This window comes from Centroberyx gerrardi, chromosome 23 (genome assembly GCF_048128805.1).
Source record: "Centroberyx gerrardi isolate f3 chromosome 23, fCenGer3.hap1.cur.20231027, whole genome shotgun sequence".
Lineage (NCBI taxonomy): Eukaryota > Metazoa > Chordata > Actinopteri > Beryciformes > Berycidae > Centroberyx > Centroberyx gerrardi.
Window position 1 is genome coordinate 16,466,993 of NC_136019.1, and position 26,945 is coordinate 16,493,937.

A 26,945-nucleotide genomic window follows, 5' to 3' on the forward strand; every position below is an offset into this window, starting at 1 on the left:
CTGGCCTGCAACCAGCGGACCGACCCTGGCTGTACTAGTCCATATCACTGCTGTTCAAACTCTCGCTCCCAGCATTGTTCCAACAGAATGAATGACAAACCGAATCGGGGCTTTGTTGCACAGAACCAACATAGCACCACAATCGTGTTTGTCCAACAGCTTGTAATGGAACAACAATCAGCTTTAGGAAGCAGTAACTAGTGCATATTCCATTTTTATGCTTTTTTTTGAGCAGCTAACATACCTGCAGTTGAATCATTTATTCAATTCATTTATAATGAGAACATCCTACATCTATTGTCTTTACCTATGTAGCGAGATTTGGAAAAGTTGCTCTAAAAATGTTAGTTTTGTTAGATAGTTATTCAGTCTATAGGCTTCATTTTATTCATTTTCTTCCAGTGTTGTTTACTCGCAGTGTAAAACCTCCTCGTCCGGTGCTACCTTGCAGTTGCTGAAGCCCTCTCCAAACAGTGTGATCTCGGCGATGAGAGTGGAGTCGGGCACCACCATGGAGATAGGTCTGAACATGGACTTGAGGTTGTCTGGCAGCTCAGTGCGACCGGCATAGCCTGGGGAGAATCACGAATGGAGGTTGAGAGAAGGCGTCACAATCACAAACCGCTGCAAAAACCCCATACAAGGCTAAAAGCGAGGAGGCTGCAGATATCAGTGGAGAAAGTGTTATGTTTCTGCTATCTTTTGGGGTCCGAATGTTCCCAAAAATAATAGAAAATCCAGAGAATGAATCACCGGCGAGGGCTACTTCCTAGACATCATTAGGAGCAGGGTTATTTTTAAGATTAAGGTTTAGGGGCAGGGTTAGATTTAAAGGTGCTGTCGCATCAACGTATCATCACCACATACATTTTTGAGACATTAGTATAATTGCCGTAAACAAACGAGAGCACTCGTTATTTTGCCATATGTCATGTGAGATTTTTGTCTTTCAAAACTCACTTTCTAGCCTGTACTCTGTTTTGGAACAAGTGTGTGTGTGTGTGCATTTGCGGCTGTGTGCATGTGTGTGTTGACCCACCGGGGTTCATGGTGATGAAGATGCCACAGGACCAGACCAGGCGTATCTCCTGTCCGTCGAAGTGGAACCTGGTGAGTCCGGCGGACAGGGCGGACAGGATAGAGAGGATCTGCTGAGCCACCACCGACAACACCTCGATGTTGATGCGGTTGAACTCGTCGAAGCAGCCCCACGCTCCCGTCTGTGGGGGGTGGGGGGGTGGGGGGGTGGACACACAGACATCCAAAATGATAATTTAATTACACAGAGAGCCACAGGGAAAAATCTTAATGAATTTGTGTCTGGCCACACATGTAATCTTAGAAATAACTAGAAATAACCGCCTCGCGGTTGTATGCCTCCGCCAATAAACTTTGTTTTATCATTGCAAGGACAGTCTTTATTTATTGAACATATATAATTAATGTGATTATTAGATCAACTTAAAGGATTTTGGTGTCTGCAAAAGTAAGTGACAGCACTTCCACCGTTTTTGTAGAATGACCCAAGATCGTTTTCTCAGCTACAGTGGTAAGCAAAACATTATGATGTCACAGTGAAGTTGACCTTTGAACTTTTGGATATAAAATGTCATCATTTCATCATTTTATCCTATTAGACGTTTGTGTGAAATTTTGTCATAATTAGCGTATGAATTCTTGAGTTATGGCCAAAAACATCTTTTGTGAGGTCACAGTGACCTTGACCTTTGACCACCAAATTCTAATCAGTTCATCCTTGAGTCCAAGTGGACGTTTGTGCCAGATGTAATGAAATTCCCTCCAGGCGTTCCTGAGATATCGCGTTCACGAGAATGGGACGGACAGTCTAATTAGCCCCTAGCTGCATAATAAACCATTTTGGCTTACTTTGGCTTATCTTTTATTAACATACACATGAGCGCACCAACACAGGCAAAACTGCCCATGGTGGAAACGTACACACGGTCAACTCTCTCACACACACACACACACACACACACAGCATAATTGTGTATCCAGACATATTGAAGGGCATACTGAATCAATATATCCTCGCACAAGGTTATGAGCAGTAAAGCTCTTTTCATTCAGGTTAATATCATTAGCATTAACATAATTTTGATTGCCGTCTCCATCCTCCTCCTCCTCCTCCCTACCTGTGCCAGACCGGAGTACATGCGTCCCATGGATTTGTAGTCTAGTCCTTCAGAGCAGTTGACTACGATGACGTACATGCCCAGAGCCTTGCCCAGGTCCTTGACCGTCTCCGTCTTCCCAGTGCCGGCCGGGCCTTTGGGAGAGCCCCCCCGATGCAGGTGGAGCGCCGTGGTCAGGGTCATGTAGCACCTGGACAGAGGCAAACACTGACATTTACGGGGCGTCCTGGTGGCTCAGTGGTCTAAGGCGCATACTGTGTAAAGGCGTCTTGGGTTTGAATCCAGCCCAGGATTTTTGTCATGTGTCATCCCCCCCTCTCTCTACCCGTCTCTCCACTTTCAAAATCTCTAATACAGCCAAAAAACGCAAAAAAAAAAAAAAAAAGATTTACACTGCAGATAGCGAGCAAAGAAACAGAAATTATATTAAAAGAGAGAGGGAGGGAATCATATAAAGAGCTATTTTTATCATAGGCACAAAAATTTGACCAGAATCTTTGACACATGATACCAACAGTTATGAGGATCACATAAGGACCAAGATGGAAAAAAGCCTGTTAGCTTTATTATATTGTCCTTGCTAGGTTTTTAAAGAACAATGTGCGTGAGATGGTCTCCGGTGTGAAGTAATATTGCACAGGCCTGTATCGCAATTACTAATTTACCCAGTGCAACAACTAATTTACCCAATAATAGCTGTAATCCTTTTTGACAATGTGTGTCTACACAGCCGAGGTGTTAGCTAGTGATTATACTGACAATGCTAATGCTAGCTTCTGTCTGCTCTAATGGAATTTAGTAATTATGCATGATGCTAATCACAGTGCAAATCTGTCCTGGATCTCCAGAATGGGAGTGTCATTAGAGTGTCTGATACTCAACACTGATACAGGGACTCTGTTATGACAAAAATGTGATGCTGCTACCTGATACTATCTCTATGTCTGATTTACAAAATGGCTTAGACAAACTGGATTGGCACAATCCAAACACTGATTTTTGATTAGGCGCATTTAGCGGGTTAATTCATTGACTGATATGTGACAAACTGATTGATATGTTTGTGCGCTGGTTGGCTGGTGCATTGATTGACTGAGTGAGTGATAGGGACCTGTCAGTGAGCGGGGTAATGACGAGCCGTCCAGAGTTTCCCAGGTACTCGTAGCCGTACTTAAAGTGTGTGGTGGTCTGTCGGATTATGCAGTCATCCACGTCCTGTTGGGAGAAGAGACGGAAAAGGGAATGGATAAGGTGAGTGGGTGTTTTTTTTTTTTGGTCTCTTTCCAACTCCAAAACTCGTCTCTTGCTGGCCTTTGACAGGCCAGCGAAGCAATAAGTGGTTGAGGTGAGTGAGAAAGGGTGATTCTTTGGTGAAAAAATATGAAGCAGAGAGAGGGTGAGCGTGCTCCAGTTTCCTTTTCATGCATTTCTTTCACTGCCACAAACTATTGAAAGGGCAAAAGCTATTCATCTGCACCCACTTGTTCCATCACACCATTGCTTTCAACTTTTAAACTTAAATTTTGTTTGAGTAGCAGGGGCAGAAAGAGTATCAAGGAAAAGTTTTAAGATCTATTTCCTCCGCAATGCGATCTTTTACAGCCCTCATTCAATTGTACAAATCACAAAATGAAAAGCAACAACCACTTTCTGCAAAAAAGGGGTCAAACTGAATTACAAGAACAGCCACAATCAAAATCTTGATGAAGTTGTGGCTGGATAAAAGTTGTCTTATGTAACAGAATTAGCCACTAGTCCATTAAACCATTAAATAAACCATTTTGTTTAGCTCTTTTAATATCTGCTCAAACGCCAGATATACCTTCAGCTTAGGTACAATAGTGCCATTGGCTGCCTCTTAGGAAATTAATGAATACACGCTACACTCAAAAGAAAGAAACAAAAGGAAGCATACGTTATTAATGGCCTGAGCATATTCACAGATTTGAAACAATTTTCTTAAGATTTCATCTAATTGTGCATGCCTGCAGTTTAAGTCTTGTAAATGTAGGCCAGGCTCCTTCTACACACACACGCGCACGCACACACTCACACACCTAATATCCATAGCTATGACTTCAAAGTGTGTTTACAACATCATTAGAACAAAGAACATTTGGTGAATGTACAGTATGTTTTAATTCACTTGATAAAAGGTAACTGAATGGGGATGCAAGGGAGAGAATTTCAGAGGGAACTTCACACAGCGCTCACAATCAAAAGGCACAGGTAGAGTTGGAATAGCAGACCGACTACTGTTTGAGCTCCCGTCCTCAAGGGCCCACTGACCGTGTAGAACTTGTTTGTTCATAACATCACTAACATCAGAGAGCTAGTTCGTAGGCAATGCGGTTTAGGGTGGGAGTGAATGTAATATTTCCCGTGTAGCTCGATGGGTAGAGCACGGCACTTGCATGGCAATGGCAAGCATGGCAACAATGTCAAAGTTACAGGTAGGGGCCACCCATACCCGCCAATGTATACACTCATGGTACCGTTTGATTTGGTGAAGAGTATTCACCAAAGAGCATACAGTATGTTGACTTGCTCATAGATGTGGGTGAGGATGACTAGAGAAGGGCAGCTGGTGAGCAGTGGAGGAGCAGGTGCTTCAATTTTTCAATTTTTATTGCAGGTCAGTCGAGGTGCTAAGAGGCAGAGGACCTAAATCAATTGTGAGCCGAAACCACTGTGTGAGCCTGGCGAAAATGAGTCTATCTTTCCCTCCACTGACGGTCCTGACTGAAGCATTCCCCTGTCCTTCCTCTCCTCCTCTCCATACCATTTCCCAGCTTCCCTTCCCTCTTCCTCTTCCATCCTCCCCATTCCCATTCCTTCCATCTTTCTTTCCTCTGTTTCTTCCTTTCCTCCCTCTGCGCATACCTTCTCCCAGTATAGGCGCAGCTGGCAGAGCCAGTCGAAGGCATTGACGTCACTGCATCCAGCCTTGGCCAGCTTATCGATGACATCCCGGGCATGAACCTCCACGGTAACCAGCGCTACAATCTTCAGACGCAGGATTTTGGACAGGTTGCCACGGATGGCCTCAGAGTAGCGCCGGAGCATGGACACCTGAGGGACACAGACAGTTATACAGAAAGTTCAGGAGTTTCTTAGAAGCCCATACTGTTGATTTTTAAACAAGCCTCCTCTTAAGTCTGGTGTGTTTTTTTTTCCTCAGAGAATGTTGTGCTGGTTTCCCTTTTAGCCTTTGTAAGCTCTTTCAATATCTCATGCAGGGAGTTCCACAAGCTGTGGCAATAATATGAAATGTGTAATATGTCACTTTCAAAAGGAGGATTTTAAGTGAAATAGTTTCATTTCCCACTTACTTGCAGGAGCCAGCAGTCAATTTATCAGATCAATGAGATAACCTTCAGAAAATCTTGAAACTTCCCATTAAATCTGTTCATTCATCAGAAGATTAATATTGGATTTGTGGAATCAACAGGCAAGAGCCTGTATGGAATGTGGTATGGCATGGTGGTAAAACAGTGGCCTGACTTTTGATGGAGACGGATTGGATGGATAAATAATAATAACGGATTGGTGCAGCAAGTTCACTCAAAAAACTGAGTATAATATTATATTTTCACACAAGTTGCGAATTTAACAGTCATTTGAACCTGTTTCTTCTTCATGGACTTCAGGGCAGACTTGTCAGCTCTCTCCTTGCCAGTGATGAGAGATTTAGTGACGTCAGTGGTCCACTGGATCTGGCTGGCTGTGATCAGCATCTAAAATAGAAAGAATACATATTCAAGCCAAAAACTCCGTCCTTCAGGTCGAAGAACCACACTACTCTGTTTTGAGTTTGTTTGTTTTGACATTTGATTACTGTCATTTTCAAATGTCATTATCTAATGACTCTCCGCAAATGCCAGAATGTACTGTACAAGTTAAGGAAAGCAGAGCTTGTGCACCTTCAAGTGAGTTATCACATATACAATCCAAGCGAGACGGATTGACTATAACTGCAAGTACGCTGGTTATTCTAAAAATTGCAATTTATTATATGTTAATTTATTATAAAGCACACTGAGACTAAGGGTGATGAAAAATCAACAATCTGAGGCAATAGAGAAGGGCAATATTGCCCTCCAGCAGGGATGATTTACTGAGGATTTGTAAATTGGACAGAACGACTGTGGATAGCACAGCAGGCTATACGGGGGGAGAAAAAGTGCGATGGCAAAAAATACTGGACATCAAATTAGTCATAAAATTGGTCTAAAAATTGGTAAAAGTCTCCATTTGCGCTGGTTTAAAATGTAGCCCATTTATGATGACCTTAAGAGACAGTAAGAAAAGAACATGCCGCTGTCAGTCAAAAAAAGCGAAGGCAGAGTGAGAGATCACACAGAAGAAAGGCAAAGACAAATGTACCTGTCCTGGCCAATCTCTGACCCATTTGTCTCTCTGCTCTGTCATCTTCTTCAGAGCTAAACGGCAGTTCTTCAGACAGTCCTTCAGCGTGCCGCGCATGGCCCTCTCAATGTCACACAGCCAGGCCTAGACGCACATAGAAGGAGATGGTGGTCATCGCTGCAGTCTTCATTGTTTTCATTACCGCTATCATCATCGTCATTACATTTAGATCTATCATCATGATGCCGCCCTCATCATTATCCTCGCCTACACATCATATACATCGTCATTGTAAATCCATAGGTCCCTCCAGCAGTTTTCATCATCCCCACCAACACATCATCATCATCATCATCATCATCACCATCATCATCATCATCCTCACTGTACCTCCACAGGTCTGTCCAGTAGCACTGGCTGGGTGAATTCGATAAACTCCCCGTCAGCAGAGAACATCCCGCTGGCCTCTGACTGGCCTCTGATCCCCACCTGCAGAAGACACACAGAGTGGCAGCTCTCTCCTGTCTGCACCTTCATGAGCTGTGTGTGTGTGTGCATGTGTGCGTGTGTTCATTGGCATCTTTGTGCATTGGCCTATTTGTGTCAGGCTTCTCAGAGAGGTAGCGCTGCTGATCTCGACTCTCTGGTCCAGTCCCCGTCACTGTCTGATTCGTTATGAGCTGAAAAAGTGAAACTGAGGTGTAGGAGCGCCCAAAGTTTTTGACATGAAGGGCCAAGACCCAAAAGGTAACATAACTGGTTAAAAATACACTATTGGACATTGATTATTTCGAAATGTGAGAAGTAATAGGCAAATTATTTCAACATCACTCTTTAAAGTCCCCATGAAATGAACTCCCATTATTTTTACTTTTTAGATGACTTTTTCTTTTAGATGCTATTTCATGGGGTCTTTAGAGATGATTAAACTGTTACTCTGTATTTCATTACTTTCTGGAATGCTTGGTGGAGACAAAATAATTTTTGTGGCCAAATATGGCCTAGGTGCCTTACTTTGGATGACCCTGTGCTAGTGGATCAGCTGTCCTATTCTGAGACACTTCATAAATGCTTAAAAAATAGCAGCCATGAGGTGAACAGTATGTACGCATGCGTCTAAGTCCTCCTGCTGATCTGGTATCACAGGCCAGTTCATCCTGAAAATCTGATTCATCATAATGTAAAATGCTGAAACGGGGCTAGATCAGCAGTCCTGCTCACACACGCTCAATAAATGAAGCCTTCAGACACAGAACCACATAAATCCTGCCATATAAGAATTTTGTACGGCACAAGAAATCTTCTTAACAAGTCATTTAGTCTAGGATTGAGTATGAAAATGTGTCTTAAATCAAGTGAAAGAATTTGCCAATGGGGTGAGATAATTTCACTTGTTTCCAAGGCAAAACAATTTGTTTCAACAACTTTCATTTTCTTGATACTGGTGGAGTAATCTGCCTTATTCTGCCTTGTCCGAAGATATTGGCATTTGGTTATAGAAAATTGCTGAAACAAATGAAACTGTATTGGAAACAAGTGAAATTATCTCAGCCCAGTGGTAAAGTTTTTCACTCGGTTTAAGAAAAATAACAGCTGTATACTGTTGTGTACTGTATGTACACATCACCAAAATGTAAAGACTTTAGATAAGGACCTATATGCTGGCTGCTGTGTGTGTGTGTGTGTGTGTGTGTGTGTGTCCCCTGCCTTTCCGATGCGCAGGCTCTTGATGTTGTCGAAGCACTTCTTGAGGTGGGGCTGCATGGCACTGGGGTTGTGCGACTGTCCCAGGATCTCCAGCAGGTCGTCGTTGGACAGGAAGTAGAACCTGGGGAAGATCTGCCTCTTGGTCTCCAAGTACATGTCCAGGGCCTTCTGGATCTCCTCCAGCTTGCCGCTCATCTCCGCCAGCTTCTCCGGCAGGCCTGGGAGACAGAGGGGAGAGGCAGACATTGTGAACTTTCCTCAAAAATTCAAATCCTGAAAAACTTTTAAACAAGAGAAGTTTCTTATATCCAACATACTTAAAAATAACTGAGAATGAATGCTGTATTGTTAGCAAAGGAGTCACAGGTCATTGTCAGTCCATAGGTTGTCAACACCAGAGACACAGAGTCCAAATCTATCCAGGGTTAGGATGAAATATAAAACCAATTTCACAACTGAAATAAATATGAAAATGAAAACAGCTGTAGACCATTCACAATATATATTAAGTCTGCATGACTAGGCTGATGCTCTCAACAGAAAAGCAGTGCAACAAGACACTTGAAACTTTTTAAGACATTTAAACCTGCATTTAAGACTTAAAATGCTAATTGACCTTTGTAGGGCTTGAGTTTAGGTAATATATTTAAGACATTTTAGGACTTTTTCAGGACCTGCAAGACACTATTGGTAACAATATATTGTTCACAGTAACATGATAGATGTGTTGTAATACCGGGGTGGTGTGTCCCCCGCAGGGCGTTGTTATCCTTGTGGAGTCGTTCCATGATGGTTTTCCAACTGGAGTTGATGTCATCGAACTCTTTGGACTCGCGAGGCAGCCGCTCCCTGATGTCCTTTCCCTGGAATATGTTCTGGAGGGATGAAGAAGAGAGGCAGATGGAGAAAGACATGGAGAGAGAGAGAGAGAGAGAGAGGGCCAGGGAGGGAAGTAGAATGAGGGTCAATAGATGGAGACAGAGAGGCAGAAAGAAGAAGAGATGGCGTTATGAAAGGATGAGGAGAGAGAGGTGAAAGGATAGACAGGAAGAGAAAGGAGAGAGAAGCAAAACCAGATGGCTGAGACAGAGATAAGGCCAGGCAACCTGAGTTCCATCCTTAACCTGCTCCAGGTGGCTTTCACAAAACAAGCACATGCAAGAATGTTGCTAAAACACTTCAGACCGTCGTCCTGTTTATACATAATCATCAGAGCTAAAGTGAGCAAATGTGGTTTAGGAGACCGCTGGGCAGATTATGGAGGGCTCACAGCATGTTTGGGGGATTAACTCAAAGTCTGTTTGTTTGTAATACGTGCAAATCAATGTTGGGTGTAGCAACGTTTTGTTATGGATTACTTCACTGACCCCTAACAATATGCAAGGTCTGTGTAATGGAATAAAAATGCACTGTGTTTCAATATGAGATATCATATCATGGAGCAGTATGTCCGCCACGGCACCATGGTTACCAAGAGGTAAACTCAGGTCAGTCAGTCTGGGGTGAGACGCTTTTCTATACGTGTGCGCCGTCAGACTTCATCGCAGTGCACAGCAGTTGAGAAAATCATTTTCGACAAATCCTATTTGTGGTTTACTGAGTGGTATCTACTGAATAAAAGGAAGTGAATGCAGTATAATTATGAAAATTGAACTTTTGAATGAATGTTTTTGCTGCAAATTGTCACACAACTCCTGCATTCCTCTTTGCGGAATCTGTCATAGCTACAAATGTCTGGAAACTGTTTAATGTTTGACAATAGGAGCCATTTACCCTATATGCCTGCCTCCCATGTACCATTTACACAATGTACTGCCTGCACATGTCGCTCGTTGACATTGAAAACCCTTATTTGTGTGATGTTGTCCCTATAGTACATGTGTACATGTCCTGTGTCAGAGTGTGTGAGTGTGTCTAGCGTACCTCCAGGTACATCCACTGGCGCTGCACGGTGAGGATCATCTCGATGACCTCCAGCACCAGGGAGAGGCAGCGCTCCCAGCGGTCCACGTCCCGCTCGAAGGCCTTGACGAACCGGGACGCCTTCATGGTGGACAGGGTCACCTGGTTGTCCTCCAGGGCCTGGAACACCTCCTCCGTCCCCCTGGGAGAGAGAGAGAGAGAGAGAGAGAGGGGAGGAGGGTGGGGGAGGGAGAGAGAGGATGGCAGAGAAGGAGTAGTAGTGAGGGATGGACTTGACTTTTGACTTTTTTATTTTTTTTATTTTTGAAAGTTTCATTTCAACCGTTATTTATACAGGGAGAGTCGACTGTGCCTGCTTGCTCTTTTCCGAGCAAAACTCTGCTTCATATTCATACAGTTCCACACAGCCACACCAGAGAGCTGCTCGGTACAACCTCAGCCTTTTAGCGCAGCTCCACTGGCGCAGTTTGGGGTTACATGCCTTGCCCAAGAGTACATCAACAGTAGATATTGAGGGAAAGGAGAGTGTTACAAATTCCACACATTTTCTCAGCTGATCCAGGGATTCAAACCCTGGTTACAAGCCCACTTCTTGTCTACTACTGCTCCTCTCATACCAAATATCTCAAACCAGATGAAAAAGTAACAAAAATTGCCTTAAATCACCAATTCTCACACTTACCCACACACCCACAAACACAAACATAACCCTGCACACACGCACACACAAGCAACAATAACAATATCTACAGTGCCGGATGCCCTCACAGGTACAATTAACATTTAAATACAAACAGTCAGGCCCCCTTCTCCCCCGGCACATATCGCAATCTGCAGCCCCCAAACATCCATAAATGTGACAATACACATTCCTTAAAGACAATTAATTGGATTCCACCCTCAGGCGTATAGAGAGCATGCATTTTAGCATTGCCACAGTGTCTATAGGACCCACGCCTCTCACCTTGTTCCTGCAGGTGACACAAATGATCAACTCGGCCTACCCATTGAAAAGTTCAGCACTGCATTTACTGCCCTTTTACATGCAGAATACACAGGAATGAAGGAGGGAGAGATGGGGGGGAAGAGCTAGAGAAGGACTGAAGGAGATAGGAAGGGAGAGAGAGCTTATTACTTTCTCTCATGCATTGCAAGAAACCATCAAAATCATACAAACAAGCTAACTACAATACCACCGGCAAAACTGTAATCTGACGGAGTGAAGGTCAAACTGAAATATAAAAATGTAATAGCTGTACATATGCTGCAGCCACACTGTCCATAAACACAAAAACACGAATGGACATGACATGACAACAAGTGTGTTGCCCTGCAGTGCATTTGCATTTTACATCTTAAGCCTTTAGCCGATGTTTGTAGCCACAGCCACTTATAATAAATGCAGACAGCATGAATGAGTAAACATCTATGAATCAGCATTACTGCGGGACAACAAAACGAAAAACTAAAAAAAAAAAATTCTGAGTGTTAATATGCCTAAAGCACTTTGATTAACAGTTTTTTTTTAACATGTATTAGTCTCAAATGTATTCTGAGCCAATACTGGCACTCTACTTATAATACAAATATGAACTAAAGCAGGTTGACACAGTGTCCAGGGTTTGTTTTTGTTGTTTTTTGCCTGAGCTTTCGGTTGGCCTTTTCAATTAGTAATTTAGCCTGTTTTCAATTATGAATAAAGAGAGAGATGGAAAAAAAACAGCCAGAATGCCAGTGGTGAACACGCATGGTAGAGGGTTACTACCCATGAAGTCACAGCAAAGTAAATGTAAGAAGAAATTGCACAAAATGAAATATCAATTTAAGAACTGCCTGCTCTGTCAGTGGCATTATTAACATACTCACATGGAAACCTAACTCTCTGCTAAAGGACCTTTTCACACAGTACATACAACACACGCTTGTGCGCACACACACACACACACACACACATAAAGGTAACTCTCAGCAGTACAGAAGTCATAAAGAAAATATACTCATGCTCACACATACACACTACAGGTATTGCTCTCCAAGTACCAGTAAAAAATATTAATAATAGATTGCAGGATCAGTCTCAAGCCTACACTAAAGGGAATATTCCACATGGAATAAAGAACACGTCCGTGCGCATGCACACACACACACACACACACACACACACACACACACACACACCCGCTCACTCACACGCTACACTGCAGGTGCCTTTCTACATAGAGGCCTCACAAAAACATCCATGCATACAAATAAACACTATGGTCGCCCAGAGTATAACTCACAGTCTGAGACGCACACAGCATGGCTTTCTCTTCCACTTGTAGGCTAACAAATAAAACCTACACACACACACACACACACACATACACACCACACTGTGGGTGCCATGCAAAAGAGGCCTGACAAAGAAAATATATGTGTACACACACACACACACACACACACTACTACAGATGAGAGATGCCTCTCTGCACATTTTAAGAGCACATCCTAACAAAGAGGTCTGTGAGATGCTGTGAGGAGGGAATATGGGCTTTAAGGAGGGGAGGGGGGCTCTCTCTCTCTCTCTCTCTCTCACACACACACACACACACACACACACACATACAGAGGCAGGAAGGGGACAAAGTGAAGCAGCATCGGTCCTCTTCCCCCCCGCTTGGCGTGCCTGGTAACCATGGCAGCAGTCTCGCACGGCACTGCAGCCGTCGCCATGCCAACAGTGGCGGCAGCCTTCTGCGGGGATCAGACTCGCTGGGTGACACCTGACGAATGCACACACACGCACATATACACATACACGCGCAGACACACACACAAAGAAACGAACAGGCAGGCAACCACTCAAAGGAACAGGGAACAAAGAAAAACGTGCAGGTGAGCCGTACGCAGGCGGGTAAAAAATACATGCAGAGATGCACATGAGGGCATGTACATGCAGAGCACAAGCAAGCAGCAGGACACACACACACACACACACACACACACACACAGTGTAGTGCTTTCAGCAAGTGTATAGAAAAGCAACCTTTCTTTTATCCCTCTCTTCCTGTTCTGAGTCTGTGTGCTCCACTGTGTCTATCTAATTAGAGAGCCTGCCTGGGCCTGACTGCCTGCATGGGGGGAGACACACACACACACACACACACACACACACACACACATCTCTCTTTCTCTCTCATTCACTCTCTCTCACACACAAACACATCTTCATCTGTCTCTCAAACACAAATCACACACATCTAGTACACACAATAGACAAGAGCACTCTATCACTCTCCCTTGGGCGTGTGTATGCGCGCACACACACACACACACACACAGCTACTGTCCACATATTAATAACCAGGTCTCCAATGTCAATTTGAGCTCTCAAGGACTGTGGGTGCTGAGAGAGGCAGAGGCCACGCAGAGAGAAAGAGCAAGAGAGAGCGAGAGAGGGAGCGAGAGAGAGAGAGAGAGAGAGAGAGAGAGGGAAGAGTAATGGGGTAATGCATTCAGGTTCTTATTCATGCTGATTCCCCCGCTGGGTGCACAGACTCATTTACCTAAACAATACATTTCAGACAGGGCAAAGAGGACACCGAGGTAGTGCTGTGTGTGTGTGCGTGTGTGTGTGTGTGCGTGTGCGTGCGTGTGTGTGTTCGAGGGAGAGCGATTGCTCTTGCCCTTTGTGTGTTCTAAATGTGTGATTTGTATTTGAGAGAGAGTGAGAGAGAGAAAGATGAACTTTTGCGTGCACACACATACAGCATTGTGTGTGTGTGTGTAAAACTAGGAACAAGAAGAGAGCGGGGGTCCGGGTCGGCGACGCGTACGTAGCCACGCTTTTTGCCACGCCGGCGAATGCCTACTGTCTGCATCTGATAGAGAAGAAAGAATAAGGTGTTAAAAAAAAAAAAAAAAGGCAGAGGAAAAAAGGCAAAGAGAAAAAAGAGAGAGCGAGAGGGAGGGAGAGAGAGGCCCTTGAGCGAGATGGAGGTTGGGAAATGTGGTACTTGACCTCCAGTGTGTGGTTAGAATGAAGGGAGGAGGCTGCGATCTCCCTTTCTCTATCGCTCTCTCTATCTGCCTGGAGGCTGTCTGTGCTGCTTCAGCCGGCCAGATGCTTGGGGATATACGGACACACACACACACACACACACACCCACAGAGCTGCATGTATGGATGCACAAATACACATATTACAAATTTACCTAAGCAGGAATGCAACGCTCTCCAGGCGTAAACACCTACTGTGCATATACACACTAACATATGTTCTGAATCAGCACACGCTCTTAACATACGCTCTGACCTTGGGCATGCACGCAAAAACATAACCATTAACCTGGCCTGACACCACACACACACACACACACACACACACACACACACACACACACACACACACGCACACACACACACCCCCTGTGGTGTGGTAGTAATGAGATGCTGACTCAGTGCAGTGACTCACCACATCCATACATAGTGGCCGGCCTTGACCCACATTATTAATACGCAATCTATCCACCCACATGCACAACAATGACCAGCACAGCTTATAATGATGTGAGATAACCTACTTATTATATAGGCTGGCTGATGTAAATTCCCTGTAGATAGTAATGTAATGAATAACAAACGCATACAGACAAACAAACGCACACACAGGACGCGATTCCTTAAATCATATAAGCGCGCACACACACACACAGGACGCGGTGTCTTAAATCATATACACACACACATTAAATTCACACACAATGTGGCAACACCTCTCACCGCTGGCATAACAAGCCGCAGACCGCCACAGCAACAACTGCAAACGCTGAGACCACAAACTCACTGACCCATAACCTCCTCTCTGCACATGCGGTTGGCTTGATCTGTCCTGCATAAAACACACATACATGCATATACACGCACACACACACACATAGTTAGACCACATGTAGTGTAATACACTGATCGATCTGGATAGTTAAGCTCACAGGGCCAGGGTTTAGCCTGTTGGCCCATAATACTGGCTGCATGACTGAATACAGCCAAGAGGCAGAGCAATGGGGAGGTGGAGATTACACACACACACACACACACACACACACACACGCAGATCTCCAATGAGAGACAGTCATTACTGCCATGCTGTTTAGCCTGCTGTGTCCGTGTGCGCATTTTCCATCAGACAGAATAGCCTGAAATGTTTCACATGAGCGCTGCAACATTATCTGCTCATGAATGTCTGGCTGCTGCCGATGCGTATGCACCGTGTGTTTTGTGCACCGAGGCAAACGTGTCCGTGTCCGAGTCGACGGCGTTTACTCCACTCGTGTTTTGCTTGTTGGGCTTATGTGGGCTTTTGGACTTTTAAAGAGTAATGATTTTTTTTTTTTTAGCAGTTTGCCTGCCCAATGTGTGTTTGTTAGTCGCAAGGTGTGTGTATGTGTGTGTTTTTGTTTGGGTCTGAGCGTGAGAGAGAGTGTGCGTGTGTGTGTGTGTGTGCGTGCATGTGTATGTGTGGCGTCTGCCCGAGGGCATGTTTGTACAGCACGATGTGCTGATCCACTGCAGGGTTTTTGCGGTGTGAGGAACAGGTGAGAGACGAGAAGAGGGAGTCGACAAAACGCCCTCACTACATCCACACATACACAGACTCACACCCTCGGACACACACACACACGCGTGCGCACGCACACACGATCACAAAAACAGGCACACACCACTCTGTGAGGAAAAAATGAGCCGGAGCAAATAAATGTGCAACATATTGTGCTATTCTCGCACAAAGAAAAGAGGCTGCAGTGCCGAGTATTAGCTCAAGCAAAATGCACAAACCCGCAATTGTTCAAATGTCTCCATTTTCCAAAGATGCCAGTCTGGCCCGAGTTAGAAATCAGAGAAATATGCTGCAGATAATTGGGAACATATCCACACAGCACACTGTTTATATGAGCCAATGTTTTTGTGTGTTATGTCTCCAAGGGCTCTGAGCATATTTGACAGCATCTAGGACATATGAGAATGTATGTTCCACAGGATATGTGTGTCCTGCCGCCGCCACGTGTGTGTGTGTGTACATATGTGCCTGTTTTGGTGAGTAAGCCACTGTGTACCGCTATGAGTGTGCATGTTTGTGTATATATGTGTGTGTTTGGGTTAGCAAGCCACTGGGTACCACTATGTGTGTGTGTGTGTTTGTGTACGTGTGTGTGTGTGTATGACACTGCGACTGTGTTCTCAAAACCTTGCAGAACCCCGGGCCCGTTTTCCAAGGTTAGTGCCAGTAGTTTATCAAGGGGCAATGATTGCCACATCCCCTCTTTCTCTCTCTGTCTCTCCCTCCCTCTCTCTCCATAATCTCCCTAATCGGAGGAAGGATGGCCCTAATATATACTGCATCATCATTTGATTTGATAAGATTAGGTCACACAATCAAATGAGGAAAGATCGCACGAATGGTTTTTCGAGCCGGCTTCTGATACCCACCTATGACGTCTATAGCGGAGGCATTCGGGCCATGAGAAACCAGTTTGGCTCGTTTTAGAAAACATTAATGGGTTGCAGGCGTATGCTTAATTAAATTGGTGGATTCTGGCTCATGTATCCTAAGATTTTAGCATATTTCAGATGTTTAATTTGCAAATCAAAGATGGAAAAGTAACAGCACGACTCAGGCCTCGCTACGCGCGATGACAAGTTTGTTTCCGTCTGTCTCGGCCCGAATACGATGAAGGCGGACAAGATGCTTATCTGTCGGGTCTTTTTCCAAACAGCTTTGTCTATTTCCTCTTGTTTTTGCTGAAAAGTTGGCAGAAGTCTCTGGCCTTGAGGGGCCATTGTTTTTGGGTTTTTTTCCAAGTGAGGTAATTATCTTTCACTGCTGTTGTTGTTGACTCTTAGTGGTGGTGGTACAGACTAGCCACCGCTGCTGTACTTCCATCTCCCTGACAAAATTAGCGACTTTTTTTTTTTTTTTTTAATCCCTGGTGTGCTCAGCCACGAGGTGATAAATTGCAGATTAAATTTCCGACGTGACCTCGGGCATATACGGCCGCAGTCATTTATATTTCAATTTTCTGACATTTCTGTTTAGTTTTCTGCTTTTTTTTGCGACCGGCGATTCATTTCTCAACAGAATTTCGTTTAGAAATCTTCGATCGGGGGCATTTTCGGTTGCTTTCACTCACCCCGCCTCTCTCCCCTCCTCTGCCCCCTCCTCTGCTCTTGGGTCCTCCCTCCCACTGCCTCTTTCTCCCTCCCTGCCTCACCTCCCCCATGTTTACTGTGGGCCAGTGGCTGACTGTGGCCCTCCTCCCTCCGTCCAATCAGTGGCACTGGCTTGGGCTGCTAATTGAATTGGGCTGGAGGTCTAATTCTAATGTGCAGCAGATGGCCGGGGCATTCCTGCATTCTCCAGCCGCGGGCCGCCAGTCCACTCCACTCCACTCTGCCCAGGGTAATGCAAACCACCGTGGAGAGAGAGAGAGAGAGAGAGAGATAGAGATAACCACCCCTAACTCAGTCATTTCAGGCTTACAAACATACTCCCTCCCTCATTTTTTCTTCATTTGCATTCACTGACTTGTGCAACTCACCCATTAACACAGGCGACTCATTCTCACATCACATGCAGCTTCATACGCGCTCTTCTGCTAAACACTCCTGAAGAAACGGACATGCACAAGAGCAGCCGCGCTCCTCGGTCACCATGCATGACACATACATAAACGTACATGCACACGGCCAAAAAAACAAACAACACTCTCGCCTGTCTCCCACCCTCTTCGATACCCATCAGTGGATTAAGCCATCACTGGATGGCAGTGTTGAGCTGTGCTGAGCCGTGGGATCCGGTGATGCTGGTGAACAAGGTTCCACTGAAGACATAATAAAGACACAAATCAATGGCCATAATTTGGAGAGAGGCTCAGCCTGGGTTAGAGTTATAATTTCCCCGGTTTCTGGTGCCGCATCGCAGAGTAAACACTGTAAGCACTAAATCACAACAGAGGGAGGGAAGGAGGGACAGAAGGAGGGAGATAGAAAGGGGAGAGATGCAAGGTATAGGGAGGTGGAGAATTGAAGAAAGAGAGAAGGGGATAAAAACAGGGCTGCTAATGTAATAACACCACAACACAGAGATGGGGAACATTGCTTCTCCCGATGACTACTATCACCAGCTATCAAGTGCATCAGGGACGAGGCATCAGGGTGCGTGTGCACGTGTGTGAGTCTGCGTGCGTGTGTGTGTGTGTGTGTGTGTGCGAGCGAACACAGCGTACTTTATGCCTGCGCGGGGCTGCGCTTGCTGTTTTGAGATGGCTCCCCAGAGTGCAGCATGAGTGCTGTGGAGAAAGATTATGAGTAAGATAGGAAGCACGCATGAATTTGGGCTTTGTTGTGCGGCAAGATAATAAAAGATGGGACTCTTTGTCGGAGCGGGTAAGTGTATGTTTTGGGAGCGAATGACTGACAACGCCAAACAGCCATTTGGGCCGTGGGCGTGTCAGTATCTGTTTGTACAAAGGTTTTGGGATTCGCGAGCAAGTGCGGTTGTGCGTTTGTGCCCAAATGTATGACCGCAAGTAGTTATTCAGATGCATCTTTATAGATATTGTGTGTGTGTGTGTGTGTGTGTGTGTGTCGGGCAGTCAGAGATGAATGGCTGTGACCGTGGGTGGTAATTCCAGGTCATTTGTGCAGCGCCGTGTACAGTGTGTCCTGCCTTTCTCTTATTATACACAGACGAACACAATGCACAGTGGAGCAGCCTCCACTGCAGGGCCAATTACAGAGAGAGAAGGGGTGGAGGCCTCAAACACACTCTCACACACACACACACACACACACACACACACACACACACTCTCTCTCTCTCTCTCTCACACACACTAAACCCTCCATTCCTCAACCCGACAAGGAGCAACGATGCCCTAGTCCCCTCAGTAATCACCATCAGTTACTGCAGAGATGGACGCACACACGGTTATATCTTCGGCGCGTGTGTGTGTGTCTGTCGGTGTGCGGGCGATAATGTCTCGGTGTGTGTCTTACTCATATCGTCCATAGTATCATCATTAATCATTTCTCCTCTGCCCAGACACGGCCATCAGTTATTGAGAGGTGCAATAATTTGGAATTGATTTAGTCCCCCCCCCCCCCCCCCACACACACACACACACACACACACACAGAGCCTGGCTCGGAATACAACATGCTCCTCACGTTTGGCAAGAGAGGAGAATGAAAGCTAATGATAAAGCGCTGTCTGTCGGTGTCTGAAGCTGCACAATACTGTAAATAGCCGTGATAGAGGTGTCTCTTTCCCTCTCTCTTTTATCGTCTATTTCCGTCCCTCTCTTTCTGCCGACACAAACGGCGAGGAGGCAAGACTGTGGAGAAATGGTTGCTGTTGTGTGCTTTTTATTTGTTTGGGAGTCGGTTCGGAGGAGGAGGAGGAGGAGGAAGAGGAGGAGGAGAGAGGAGAAAACCTGATGGACGGAATCTCTCTCCTCCTACGCAAAATCCCTTGTGTTAACAAGGATACAGATTTAGGAAAGAGAGGGAGAGGGAAAGAGAGAGAGGGGGAGAGAGAGAGAGATATGCTGTGGTTCCCAGCTGGAGAGCAGACTCCTAAGCCTCTATAAATAGGAGAGAGGAGATTGACGTACGAGGGTTGAGAGACCCTCTTCAAGCTCCCTCTCTCTCTCTCCTTCCCCTTTTGCCCCTTCCATTTCTCCTCATGACTTCCCCACATTGATTTGACTCAGTTCAGTTGGTATCATGAGAATTTTAAGAAGGGAAATTCAATGTTTCAAGAAAAATAATACCATTACCCATTTATTACGTTATAATGAGCATATTTATGACAAGTAGGTCCTTTGATTATTATAATATTCACGCTCAAAGAATATTCTTTCTGGAGAGTTGTTTCAAAACTTAAAAATCCAGACATGCAGCATTGATGTTTCTCCATATAAAGTGCGGCTAAATGAGCAGCATGATAGCAGCAATGGAGCATCATTTCAGAGCCTACTGATGCCTGTCAATTCTGCCATACCGTTATCAATTCCAATTCCAATTATTTCCTTATCGGCTCCAAATGTGAATTGGTTTTCGATACCAAACCCTTCCCTCTCACCCTCTCTCCCTCTCTCTCCTTCTCCCATCCACTTCTGCCTAATCTCTGCCTCTCTCAGTTCTTCTCTCTATCCTCTATATAGATACACAAGGAGAGGAGAAGCTAAAGGGGGGGGGAAACACGCCAGCGTGGTAAACCCTCGTCTCCAGCTTCGACATTTCCATCCAAACTATGTATTTTTAGACTGTTGGTGAACCAAAACCTCACCATCTATTTTGCATTTTTGCTGGCTGATGCTGGCTGTGTGAACTCTGCTGTCTCCACTGTCAACAAACTGTAAAATTGCGAGATGAGATGATAATTTGGAATGGTAACAGGCATATAGACAGTGGTAGCAGTGGTAGCCGGTTACCTGGATGCTCCATGTGTATCTATCCATATTTGTTTTTCTCAACCTCTCCCTCCATCTCACTTTCATCCCCTCTTTCTCCCCTTGAAGAGAACAACAATGGACAATATTGCCTTTAGCAGGGCTTTGGTTTTCAAAAATGTGCCTAATTTGAAAGTAGTATAATGAGTATAATGAATAAAAGTCAGATGGAAATATACTGTTGGTTATAACCGTTGGCAAAATTACCCTCCTTTATTGCCTTTGATTGTGGCCTATGTATGGTGGCTTTCCTTGATGAAATTGTCTCTTTCCATTCTCTTTTCCCTGAACCCCAATCTTTCCACCTAATCTCCCCTACCCCGTCCTCCTTCGCCTCTCGCTCTCCTCATTTCAGCATCTTATTTTATCCTCGCTACATCCCTCGTTCTCTGCTCTCTCCAACTCAACATTTGTTTTGTTTTCCCTCCATTTTAATGATCCCTATACCTCCTCTCTCTCTCCCTCTCTATCTCTTCCTCTTTCCTCCATTTCTCTTCCTCTTTATCCTCAACACCTCCCTCTTATCTGCAGTGTGTGTGTGTGTGCGTGTGTGTGTGTGCGTGTGGCAGCGGTCTGGCGGAGGCTGGAAAGCAGGTGGGCGAGAGGAGCTGATGTGACACCTGGTAACAGGCTGACAGCCCCAAGGAGAGATGCGGCACTTTCATCCCTGACACATCTCAACCTCCTCTCCTCGCCATCACGCACTTTTAGACACGGCTAATATACACACACGCAGGCTCATACGCATACACACACACACACACTCAACAAAAACACAGCATGCATATACATGCTGAAGCCGGTGACAGAATGTAACATGGAGTGCAGAAGAAGACAGAAACCCCCCGAAGGAGACATCTACAAACAACGTTGGTTGTAAAATATTTTGTGTGCTCCAACATTTAGCAATATACCCTGGCTTGGTAAAATACTCTAAAATAGCTCTGATTGGGTGGAAGGTGTCTGTTTATTCCTTGTGTTTTCATGTGATTTGTGTTTCTTTTAACATTTATTTCACAGCTGGAAAATTACTCCTGTTAGAAAATTGTTGAGTTCACTCAGTTCATTGGTCTGCTTAAGGTATTGGTTGCTTGCCCATAACAGAAAAAAACAATTACAATACAATTACAGATATATAATTACAGACACAATAATCCACATATCATGATAGAAATATGCAATTAAGAGCCATTTTTCAACTGCAACACCTACTAGAACTGATCCTGGAGCAAACCTGAGTCTCAGAGGCAAAATTACCCTCACCCACAACAGCTGCAAAAAAAACAAATCCTCTGGAAATGCTGTGTATTTCTTGGTGTTGTTAGGCATTATCATCAACACACTACGCACAGGTAGTCGTACACAACAACAGCGGACATGCCTCGGGCTAGTTCTAAGCACCAGAGGAGAGGTGTGAGCAGAAAAGCTAAGTGTAACAAAACAAACATTTCAAACCAACCAAGAATTTCCATTTGGCCTGTAAGAGCCTGTAAGAGCCAAATCCTAGACTTAACTAATAATGTCTTCAGTTTTAAATGTAAGCTATTCACGTCTGCTGAAAAGTATTTTGTGTAGGTAAAAGCCAAGCTTGTCCCAGACGCCACAGATGCCCTGTTGCAGATAAGCTGTTGAGTCGGCCATTGTAAGGCCCACAGACTTTAAGGTCGTTGCTTATCAGAACTCTTAAAAGCTTGAGCTTTTCCACTATAATCCCCTCTTTTTTGCTCTCCCTCTCGTTCTCTCTCACTCCATCCCCAGTACTTCAGAGCCACTGAATCTGCGTTAATACACCGGTGCCACCCAGACTAACACAAACGCTCAGAGAATGAATACATCTCTAGATGGACTAGCACCCCAAGGCGCTACAGTCCATCAGCTTGAGAAATGGACGCTCCCGCTGTTTACTCCTGCTCAGGTGCTGCTGTTGTTGTTTTCCTCCACATTGCACTTATTGGATTCATTCCCAATATGGATGCTGTACATAACTGAATGTGATGGTGCAAAACCTTCCACTTCCACACGCACACACACACACAACTCACAGCGCTCAGCACCAATTACCCTCCACCCAGCCAGCCAGGGAAACACATGAAAGTTATGGTTCAATTAGGCAAGAGGGTAAAAATAATCTAATCCATAAATTAGCTAAAGTCAATTAGGACAACTCGCCAATTAAGGACAAATCTGTTACTTGAGGGCACAGCTATAATGAGGCAGCGGGAGGAGCCACGCTGAGACTGTGTCCTTGCTTGTTTGTGTCCCGCTCCACGAACACAGAGCTGTGACCATGTTTTTGATATGGAATTAGACCACAAATTGAATTTTGTAGGGACCAAGCCCAGGCCTGGCCACGTGAGAGAGAGAGAGAGAGAGAGAGAGAGAGAGAGAGAGAGAGAGAGAGAGGGAGAGAGAGAGAGTCTATTTATGGATGCCGTGTCAGTCTGTTTTGAGAGAAGCTTGTGTGTTTCAAGGGTTCTGTGGTGCAGAGTGAGTGATTCTGATCTGACTCAATGCTGGCAAAATCCCAGTATTTCATTTTTTTTTTTTTGGGGGGGGGGGGGTGCGGCGGGGTGGGGTGGGTGTGCGTGTGTGTGTGTGTGTGTGGGAGAGGGGGATGATGGTAGATGACTAATCACGCACCCCTGCTTTGTATTTTTAAAAAGACAAAACTTGAAAGGGAACATGAACAAGACAAGCAACAACGTATTAAAAAAACAAAACCTAACAATATTCCCCTGTTTAAATCATCCCACTGACAAATACTTGCAGTTAAGCCGCAAGCCAGGGAGGGGATTAACACAAACACCAATCACCTGATTTTCACCACTTGCCTCGTAACCAGTGACCTCCTCCTTCACCTTTAGAGCCGACTGACCTTTGACCAACGACCCCCTCCACCCAAATCGAGCCTCCGGGGGCCCCCCGCCTCACCTCAGCCGGTGGTGGCCCTTGTCTTTGTAAGGTGCGATGTCCAGGAACGTCTCCTCCCACATCTCGGTGATGCCCTCCAGGCCCTGCGATATCAAAGCCAGAGTGTAACGTTAACAGACGGAACGCATCTCCGGCGCAAACGCTCGCCACTGGGAGGAGGTGAAAGGAGAGAGAGAGAGAGATTTTTTTTTCCCCCTTTGCTTTTCTTCTTTCACCAGCCCAACAGTCACTTTTTATGATGATTCGAGGCAGCACTACAGGCAGGGAACCATTGATCTCAGCATCTATTGAGTGCTGCGGCTCGCACACATCAGAGGCCGAGAAGCGTTTAGAAATAAGCGCCATGATGACGGCATGTAGCGGCATCTCTTTATTGTTCTCCCTCTCTCTCTCTCCCGCCCCCCTCCTCTACAGGATGACTTGTCAGTGAACCGTGGTGGGGTTTGAGAGGGTGCGGGGGTTTGATTGGAGGGTCTGATTCCGACACCTCTGGCTCCTTAGGCCGAGGCTATTCACACACTAAATCTGTATTGATGTAACCTCTGCGAGTGCTGCGCGGCTGGGGAAGTGGAGGGGGGGTGGAGGGGGGCCAGGGGCGGCGGGGAGGTTGACACAGGTTGACAGGCAGACAGGGCTGCTACGCGGACTGGCTGCGCTGCCCCGGGACACCGGGCCTGGAGGCAAGGAGGCTGGGAACCGGGCAGGCAGTCAGCTACACAAAGCCTGAGCCCTTTCCTGCCCCCCCATGCCCTCTCTCCCAGTCCCAGTTCTGGTCTGGAGGAAATTAAGTCTTGTCTCCATTTCCCCCACCGCCTGCCCGCCTGCCTGCCTGAGCTCTAGACCTCATCCACACAGGCCCTTGGAGATGTTGGGGAATAAGCTGATGAGCTGCCGCCAGAGGCTACGGAGGGCTAGGAGGCTACAGCTACGAGCCGCCACAGCTACTTAACCCTTTGTGTTCCCCTGCTAACAGCCCTTACCTGGAATGATTACCACATGGACCCCAACACCTGGCAGCCATTCATCATTCCCAGCAGCACTACGGCCCGTACCGCTTTGATACCCTGATATGGCCCTAATGGTGTATGCATGAGGTACAGAGCTCACACACACACATACATGCAAAAGAATTCGGGGTTACGGGGTAAATGCGATTTGAAAGGATATCCACACTGCCCTTTGACCCCTGTAACCATAACAAGAGTCTCATATAACTGACCCCAGAGATTGGCACTGTACTGACAGATGCCAAGGGTCAAATGAATAACTTAGCCGTGGAAAATACGAACACTAATGTTGATGACCTTTCGAAAGGGGTGGAGAGAGGGAGAGGGGAGGGGGACAAAGAGGGAAAGAGGGAGGGAAGAAAGGTGAGAAAATCTGTAAGCCAGTGGGAAAAGACGAGCTCCATCTCTTGGCAGGCAAAAACCTAAAAATAGGGAGACAAAGGCAGCCGGTGCAGCCCACATCTGCATTGATCTGCATTATACCAGCTGTCTCCCTTTGCCTTTTTCAGAAGAAAGGCAAGTGTCAAGAAGAATGGAGGCAGGAAAAGCTAGACAGAGCCCGCTGAGTGTTGGTCCAGAGGGAGAGAGGGACTGGACCTGTTCTATGGAGAGCTCCTTGCTGGCGGCCCCAGAGATTTCACAGATCCTGTCAGCATACTGGTCCAGGCCCAGGGAGATGATCTTCTCCAGGGTGAACTCAGCGGCGGTTTGGTCAAAGGGGCGCTGCAGCTCGTGGCGGATTTGCTGCCAGTGCCTGGAAGAAAAAGGTCCCATTGGATATATGGTCAGACTCAAAGTATACAGTAGGTGTGCAGTAGCAGGGCTGAAAAGGAAAAAAGTACGGATTCTGTGCAGGCCCACAGTGTATTCAGGGCAATGATGTAGCTATAAAACGAATTCACTAGTTTATAGTTAGTTTAAAGTTATCAAAGAGGGTCTGAGGCACTCTATTGTGATAACGATAAAAGTTAAAGCCATGTATTTCACATTGGCAATTTGAATAGTTAAAAACTGACGACACATTTCAGCTTAAATGAGCCTTCGTCGGGCTGTGGTCAAATTGCCAAAGTTAAATAAAGGCTTTTAACTTTTGGTAATTGCAACAGAGTGCCTCTGACCCTCTTGAATTTTTAATGCATTCTTAATACCCATAAATCATTCGTAGTACCCATTCAGAAGAACACCTGTTGCTTTCTGTCATGACCATTTCTGGTACCAAGTATCGTTCCTGATTTGTTTTTTCCTAAATGATCAGCTTATTTGGAAGTGATCTCAGTTCTCTAGCTCCCTAGTTGATCACCTGGCTTCAGCTCTTCTATGGAGAGTACAGTAATGTTTGGCTATTTGCTAGTTAACGTTAGCAACTGAATCATGAACAGCTTATGCCATACATGACTGTATCACAGCAGTCCATAGAAGCTAATCACCATGAAAAACCTGGAAGTACATCCTGTGAATTTCATTTGCATACAAGGAGAGGAGTTGTGTGAAAATTTGCAGCTAAGGTGTGAAGATTCATAGTTAGAGTCTTCACAATGATACAACTTTCACTTATTTTTATTAATTAGACACTGCTCAATAAAGAACAGACATTATTTGTACAGTCAATGAAGTCCGATAGCATCCAGGCATAGATGAGTGAACTGTCTCACCCCTGACTGACTGACCTAAATTCATGCCTCTTGATGACCATGGCGCTGTGGCAACAGCACAGTAGCGAAAAGTGAATGTTTACGTATCATGAATTGCTTATCTTGCCTAAAAACCAAAGTATACAAAACTAGGCCATTTGTGGACTGCTTACATATGAATAGAGAGATATCTGGGCATGACAGATGCATCACTGTACTGCGAGCTCTGTAAGGGAGCATCATTAGCACACTGACTGACATAACTGACAGCTGGCACTGAGAGGAGAGGGATGGAGGGTGAAATAGAGGGGGAGGAGACGGAGGAGAATCTGTGCCAACTATCACCCTCTGGCTGTTCTCCACCATTTTAATCACAGCAACATTCCTCTCACTAGGCAACCCCTTGGAGACCCAGGTACCTTAGCCACACTTGACATTAACCACAAGGCACATACACCCATGTTTAATACAGACAAGACTCTTTGCCATCTCTCTCGAAGTGTCTCTTTCTCTTTCATTACCCTCACTGACTACCATAACAACCAGGGGATGCGCAGAGCAAGGGAAAAATGTGTTTTCTATCTCTTTTTTTTTTGCTTCCTTCTCTCTTTTTTTTTTTTTGTCTTTTTTTTACTCTTGCTGTTTTGCGGTGCGGCTTCAGATCTAATCCTCTGTTTATTTTCATTTATTCCCCGAGCGCAGCGGGCCGAGGAAGGCTCTTTCAGAAGG

General features: G+C 45.4%; 1 protein-coding gene across 1 annotated transcript in view; it reads right to left on the reverse strand.

Moving 5' to 3' along the window:
• dnah2 (dynein, axonemal, heavy chain 2) overlaps positions 1–26,945 on the reverse strand; it is a 161,477-nt gene that overhangs the window by 78,847 nt on the left and 55,685 nt on the right. Inside the window, exons 27-39 of the mRNA XM_078291720.1 lie at positions 25,183–25,339; positions 23,579–23,661; positions 10,155–10,335; positions 8,968–9,106; positions 8,232–8,449; positions 6,915–7,013; positions 6,543–6,668; positions 5,783–5,893; positions 5,040–5,228; positions 3,268–3,371; positions 2,157–2,346; positions 1,040–1,220; positions 445–572 (exon numbers count right to left, since the gene is read on the reverse strand). Coding sequence (XP_078147846.1) covers positions 445–572; positions 1,040–1,220; positions 2,157–2,346; positions 3,268–3,371; positions 5,040–5,228; positions 5,783–5,893; positions 6,543–6,668; positions 6,915–7,013; positions 8,232–8,449; positions 8,968–9,106; positions 10,155–10,335; positions 23,579–23,661; positions 25,183–25,339 — 1,906 coding nt within the window. The remainder of the gene's footprint in view (positions 1–444; positions 573–1,039; positions 1,221–2,156; positions 2,347–3,267; positions 3,372–5,039; positions 5,229–5,782; positions 5,894–6,542; positions 6,669–6,914; positions 7,014–8,231; positions 8,450–8,967; positions 9,107–10,154; positions 10,336–23,578; positions 23,662–25,182; positions 25,340–26,945) is intronic.